Source organism: Sardina pilchardus, chromosome 6 (assembly GCF_963854185.1).
Source record: "Sardina pilchardus chromosome 6, fSarPil1.1, whole genome shotgun sequence".
NCBI lineage: Eukaryota > Metazoa > Chordata > Actinopteri > Clupeiformes > Clupeidae > Sardina > Sardina pilchardus.
In genome coordinates, this window is record NC_084999.1 from 31,744,464 (window position 1) to 31,751,234 (window position 6,771).

The following is a 6,771-nucleotide window of genomic DNA, read 5'->3' on the forward strand; positions in this document are numbered from 1 at the left end:
TGCTAATATTCTGTGACATAGACAAATGAAGCAATTATTTTATTCAGTGTTATGTGGATATCAGAGGGAACGTTGATTTTAGGGCATTTTACAGAAGTGACATTCTGAGGCACATAGGGCTTGAGTTCTTTATTTAATATATGAAACAAACTACAAACTGTCCAAAGACTTCGTAATCTCAGAAGTGGCCGTACCGGTCCCAATGTACTGCACAGAGTGAACTCTGCATGTGGCAAAAAGGATATGAAGAGTTATGAAGGATTAAAGAGGTTCACAGCAAATGCAGCTGATATAATGAAACTGTTATAAACCTTACTCCGGTTTAATCAAATAAAATGCTAAATAAAAAATACAAAATCTACTCATCTCTCTATATCACTGAAGACAATTCATAATTGTTATAGAAAAAAATCCACAGGTTTAAGTGCAAAAAGGCTTTCAAAGTGCAAACAAACGATACATCGAAGCTGCTTCTTCAAATAAACGCATTTTAAAGTACAGTATTTTTTATGAATTACTTCCAGTGAATCTACAATCACATGAAACTTCCCATTATCATTATGATTTGTTGGAATATGAAGGTATGGTACAGTGTAAGTTGTGGTTATGATAGAAAGATATGAACTGGTTAATGAGGCTGATGGGAAGCGAAGTCAGCAGAAGGATTTCAGCGATCTTTCTGACAGATGTAGTATGAAACAGCTGAACATTTTGCCGTTGCCCAGTTCTGAGTAGAAACGTCTTCTCCATTCAGATACACGCAGTCCTCCTCACCGGGCCGTTTCGACCAGTGACTGTCAGAGAGAGGAACACATTTAATAAATCCCTCTAAAATCGACACCCTCCAAGACATAGCTGATGACCTCTGCTAGTACGTCTTGATCATGAAGTAGAATAGCTAGCTGCACATGGGATCATGTGATGGATAGCACATGACCATAACACCAAAACTAATTAAGGGATGTTTGCTCCTCTGCATGTCATTGTCATGACTAGCCTCCTCTCACAATCTTTTCACAAATTACTTTGTGTTAAACATAATCATAGGAACTTCCTCTAGCAATGATGCTCACCTCTTGCCCAGTGTAGAGTCGTCTACCCAGGTCCATTCCCCAGAGCGGGGGCGGCTCAGGCCAATCCAGTGGAGATCCTTGCTCTTCTGAGACAGAAAGTTCTGAAAAGGAAAGTATTCATATTTGTATAAGAGTAATGAAAGACTATCAGAATGATGCTCTCAGTAGAATGCTGAGCAATACCAAACCTGAACTCTGTCTTGGTCAGGAACAGCCAGATAAGCACCTCTGCGCTGGCACTCTCCTCTGCTCTCAGACCAGGTGAGACGGTCCCGGGAGAGCAGGAAGCAGAAGCCTTCGAACTCGACCCAACCGTTACCACACTTTTGGCAGGTAGAGGCTAAAACAGGAGGCACAGAGGCTGCCATGTTACACAATGCCTCCCCATAGTTAGTTTGTTTGGCATACTGCGGTTTGTGGTACATTTTTAACTTCTGACTAACACTGAAAAACAATCCCAGACTATTGCAGTTTTTCAGGTGATATGAAAAATATTCATATGAGTCGTTTTCACATTTATTGGATTTGTGATGTTGTGCATCCACCCCAAATATACATGTACATCCAAATTATCAAAGTAAATAACTGCGTGTCATCTTCATAACTCACTGTGAACTTTCTGTCTTTGCGGGTAAATTGACTGGCATTGCTGTAAAGTGCAGACAGGAGATCCATCCATCTTCTCCTCTGAACAGACAGATTGCATCTGCACTGGAATCAGACAGACAGATTAAAAAAAAAATCAACTGCAAATTGTGCCGTTCTGAGCAATAACATCTAATGCACAGGTCTACCATCACATCAGTCTGTAAAAAAGCCCAAGTACCAAGAATAGACATAATCACGAGTTATTTCCTCAACTGTGGTTCGCGTGTGCTGATGTAGGCCTACGTGCATAGTTCACCTGTGTTTCTATCATCTTATGTTAAAACGTGTATACAGTAGGCCAAGCATACGTGATGCATTGCAGGAATCATCTGTAACTTACACTTCATTGCGAGTGCAATAATCACGACCAATAGTATCAGACAGATGACGCAGAGAATCGCAGTCACGGCCCGGAACAGGCGAAATCTTGAGAAGTCTGAAAAGAAAGAAAGGAAAGAGTGTGTGCAGCACCAGTCATTTCTTCAGGCAAGCCTGTGCGTGTGAATGTGGTAAAATGATGAACCCTACCACTCAAATCAAGCTCCGGCTGTTCCCCAAATTTACTCGACTTTTTTTCCTCTGCATAGTTCCCAAAATTGCAGAATTTTATGTACATCGTCAAAATGATTTCTTGATCCAACGAGATTCAGATTTGGGTTTGACTTGGGCACCGTCTTGCTCGGTCTTCCGGTGGTATCAAAAAGCTATTTTAGGTAGCAGTGTGGGCAGTCCTCGACAGTTTAATTCTGCAACTGCAGAGGGCACGCTACAACTCCTATCTCTATAACGCGTTTCTTTCCGTCCCATTTATAATTGATATGCGTATCACAATACATTCCTTGTTTGCTACTATGCTGGAGCGCACCATATCTGGCACAACACAGATCAGGACAACCTTAGACATAAGGTCAAACAAGGACAACCCCACAATGTGTTGGTTCAGCCCGGGCATTGTTTGTTATTTTTTCGCTCCTGTAAAGACCTCCAGAGTCTCACGTGGCCTTGCACTGTTTCGTCTTCTAAAACCGTCTAGGTCGGGATTGTTTCACATGCTAGTATTTTCAGGGACAGAGAACGAGTTGCTTTTGTTGATTGAACATGGTAAATTGCTTTTTTAAAAAAACAGGCCTCATGGAAAACAGCCCACTGAGAGGTAAAGCTGCTCAAAAAACACAATCAAGGCCACCGTTTTTTCCCCTCCACCCAAATTCATATTTTGTAAATATGTAATAGTTAGACTAATACATTGCAAGGACTAAAAGATGCCCTTTACAATTTTGTGCAGAATCTGGGAACAACACATTCACTTGATTGCTGATTGTAGCCTGGTTAACACCAGCGGCCTCTCAATGGCCAAATATCAATTGAGATTGATAATGGATCTGGGGATCCCCTCATTCACTAAGTGGAACCACATATAGTTGTTTATCGCTAACACCATCAGTGCAGCCAGTGGTTGTGTTACAGATTGACCACCTTCTGTCTATTTTACTCTTGCTGTGTCTCTCTATTCCTCTTTCTACCTTTCATTTCTCTCTTGTGGACTGTGTCTACCATAATTGTTAATTGTTAACTATAGGCTACCTGTTGCATGTACAAGCCAAATAATTACTTTTCAAAATGCAAAAGTCAAAAAAGCCATCTTTAAGAGGGCAAATTATTTATTTATTTATTTATTTTTTTTAAATCCCGAACAATAAACGTACAAGAATGAAGCAGGAGGGTGTTGATGGAAGCTGATTGAAATCCTTTTCTGTACAAATGGTATTTTATGGCCTTCTCAAGCAGTGCTCTGTGTTCAGTTCAGCATTGTTGTTGGACTGTATACTTTCTCCGCATGTCAGTAACAGTGAACATGACAACAAAGATATAATTTATCAAATTCATACAGTGTGGACTTCAAGGCACATACTTGTTATGTGTTTCTGAGGCTGTTTTGCCAGGGTCGCCATCTGATAGACATCCTCGGGTACATTCTGAAGTTTGGAGTAAACATTCGTTTCATCCTCATCCTCTCCCTCTGCTGCTTCTATAACTGCGGAATAGTGTAGACAAGTAGACAGGAAATAAGAAAGCACACATTTCTTAGTAATTCCATGTATATTACACAGTTGTTACTTGTTATAGTGGTGCAGAATACAAACATTCTATAGTCTTTCAAACTTGTATGTAACTATGAGAACATCACATAGATTACTGTAAATGAAATAAAAAGCTGTAGGCCTACCATCCGTCTTCAGGATCTCTGCACTTTCCTCCTCGCCTTTATCATCAGCTGTAGGGTCAGCGCTGCTCAGCTCCACCATCTCCATGATTTGGCTGTGTGTTCTCCCTCTCTTTCTGTTTCTGTTTCCCAGTTAGTGCCGATGACCAGTGTCCAGCCAAGTGTGCTACTTGCTATAATTGTTGGCAAAAGCTTGAGACCAAATAACGAGCAGAGTCCAAGGTTGTCCAGTGGGTGTAACAATGCTAACTTAGTTTGAAGGAGCCACTGAAGCACTGTTTAAACCTGAAGAATAAACCGCTATCTTCAGCATCAAAATCAGCACAAGACACTCCATTCAGATGCCGTAACTAATCAAACTTCCTCAAAATCTTCAGCTGTAGCCTACTATCTCCACTTCCCTCTGTGGCACCCTGTCATAAGTTTGCAAAGTCTGACGGGAACTTTCACCATTCAAAATATCCATGCATCCAGGAATATCTAGGAAGGAACTGAGGGTATTACCAATAAGGTTGCAAAGGGGCGGAAAAAAATTATATTAAGCAATATGATTCATTCATATTTTTGCTTAATGTAGCATTTTCCCATTAATTCCCATGGAAAGTTCCCAGAATTTTGCAACCCTTATTACCAATATTACATCAATCATTAACAATATCAGTTTAGTTGATATTATAATAGCAGTATCGCATGGCTTTTTTTTCATGAAAAGTAAAAAAAATCACAAAATTTCAAAACACAAACTCTTCTAACCTTAATTGTTTTATCACAGGCCTATACCACAGAGTAATTTGTATTCTCTTCTTATCCACAAACAGGCACATGTTCCTCTCTATCTGTCTCTTATCTAGACTGTGGGAGGGCATGGAGGCCATGCAGCCTTATGAGGGTACTGAAGGGTAACCATTTGATTGCACATTATTATCACTACACAACTCTACGAAATGGATTCAAAGATGTAAGGCTTTTTCTTGGTCAACTTCTTCCTGTGCAGTGGGGTCCTGACTCCTGAGTGATCACCAACTATTTGATAGTAAAGATAAGGACGGAGAAAGATTCAAAAGATTTCAACCCTCCTCTCTCTTATAAATAGTGAGGAGGGTTATGTGCAATATCACAAAATAAGGGTTAAAGGTGTGCAATGCACCATTTTCAACTTTATAACACTTTAGTTTAGAAATCATTGTGATGGTAAAATGGACCTGTTGTGCCAAGAATTATGGTTTTCTCTGATCCCTCTACTGTCTCCTCCCGGAAAACCGGCCTTGCAAGATCAGCATTAGCGTCACAGCGATGTCGGAATCTGGAGGTCGAGTGAGAAGCACAAAATGCTTAAAATACTCTGGACATATACGGCCCCTTGAAGCACCAGATAACCATGCCAGCTACCTAGCTAGCTGTAGGGGGAGCTCCGTGGTGAAAAATGTGACAATAAAAGTGAGAAATCGGTGAAGAAATGACAGGAGTTACAGAGTGAGCCTTTAAGTCTATACAGTAGGTGCTTCTCAACATGCTTCCTCGATGCTCGATCCTCGAGGGGCGTTCCCACTGATCTATAACTAACACTGGATAGACTATCCCATTGTTTTCGCCCCATCATTCTTTATGTAGATCAGTGAGGATCGAGGAGCGAGGGAGGACGTATAAAAGCCCAATTGAGAAGCACCCAGAGTGAGCCTTTAAGTACTGTAGGTCAAGCACATGTAGGATATGGATAGTCTGAGGATCTAGTCTAGTCTGTCTTAATCTTTCTGTTTAACAATGTGGCTGGCTACAGTGTCCATCTGACCTCAGCGATCGGAACAGTGCATTGTGTGGGAATGAAATGTCTTGGTAAATAGTTGGGGCCTTATTCGCACTTCTGCTGTAGATGTCCTGCAGGGCAGGGAGAGGCGCTCGGATGGCGTGTCCAGTACTACCACCCCCTGCACTGCAATCCCGAGCTGTGCAATTTCCATACCAGATGACGATGCTACCTGTCAGGACACTCTCCACAGCTGAAAAGTGTATTGGATGTGGACAGTCCAGATTAGGTCCTCAGACATGTATACACCAAGGTATGCAAAGCTTCTGACCAGTGATGCCAGTAACGCGTTACTTAGTAGGTGTCTTAAATTAACATTGGCAAAGCCTTATATTGATATAATGAGCCCATTTCATGTATAGGCCACAAAGTAGATACGACTACCATACACCCCCTACCCCCTTTTCTAACAAAATCATGCTTTTGTGAAAGGTTTGGATGTGTAAAATATGAATATGAATGTTAACATTGAACATTTTGGGTTGCACTACCTGTTTTAGCCCTATGAAAAGGGAAACCCTAAAAACCGATTATAAGCGATTCTAACACATCAAGATGGTCCTAGTCAATCAGAACAGCTTTTAGATGACCTGTTACAGACTCAAAGTTCACATATGAAGACTTAGGTCAAATATCTACCATGCTGCATATTGGTAGGTGTCTAAAATTAACATAGCTAAGGCCTTATATTGATATAGGGAGCTAATTTCATGTATAGGCCACAATCTACTGTAGATACGCCTACCATACACCCCCAATCCCTCTGCATTCTCTCTCACACACACACACACACACACACACACACACACACACACACACACACAGACACACAAATGAACTACAGCATGTAAACAGACACTGTAACTACACTGAACAAACTTATAAAAGTAACACTTTTGTTTTATGCCCCCATTTATAATGAGCTGAACTCAAAGAGCTAAGACTTTATACACAAAAGGCCTATTTCACTCAAATATTGTTCATAAATCTGTGCTAGTGAGCACTTCTCCTTTGCCAATATA

General features: G+C 40.9%; 1 protein-coding gene across 2 annotated transcripts; it reads right to left on the minus strand.

Moving 5' to 3' along the window:
- Positions 1–114: 114 nt before the first annotated feature.
- Positions 115–4,282, minus strand: si:dkey-26c10.5 (uncharacterized protein LOC563797 homolog). Of its 2 annotated transcripts, XM_062539423.1 has the most exons (7): positions 3,949–4,282; positions 3,634–3,756; positions 2,062–2,157; positions 1,683–1,784; positions 1,262–1,413; positions 1,074–1,174; positions 115–794 (listed from the first exon to the last, which is right to left on the minus strand). In XM_062539423.1, the coding sequence occupies exons 1-7, from the start codon at positions 4,031–4,033 to the stop codon at positions 668–670; spliced, it is 786 nt and encodes a 261-aa protein (XP_062395407.1). In that variant the 5' UTR covers positions 4,034–4,282; the 3' UTR covers positions 115–667. The 2 variants fall into 2 exon arrangements, with proteins under 2 accessions (XP_062395407.1, XP_062395408.1); XM_062539424.1 differs by lacking the exons at positions 3,634–3,756; positions 3,949–4,282 and adding an exon at positions 2,250–2,477.
- Positions 4,283–6,771: the final 2,489 nt, after the last annotated feature.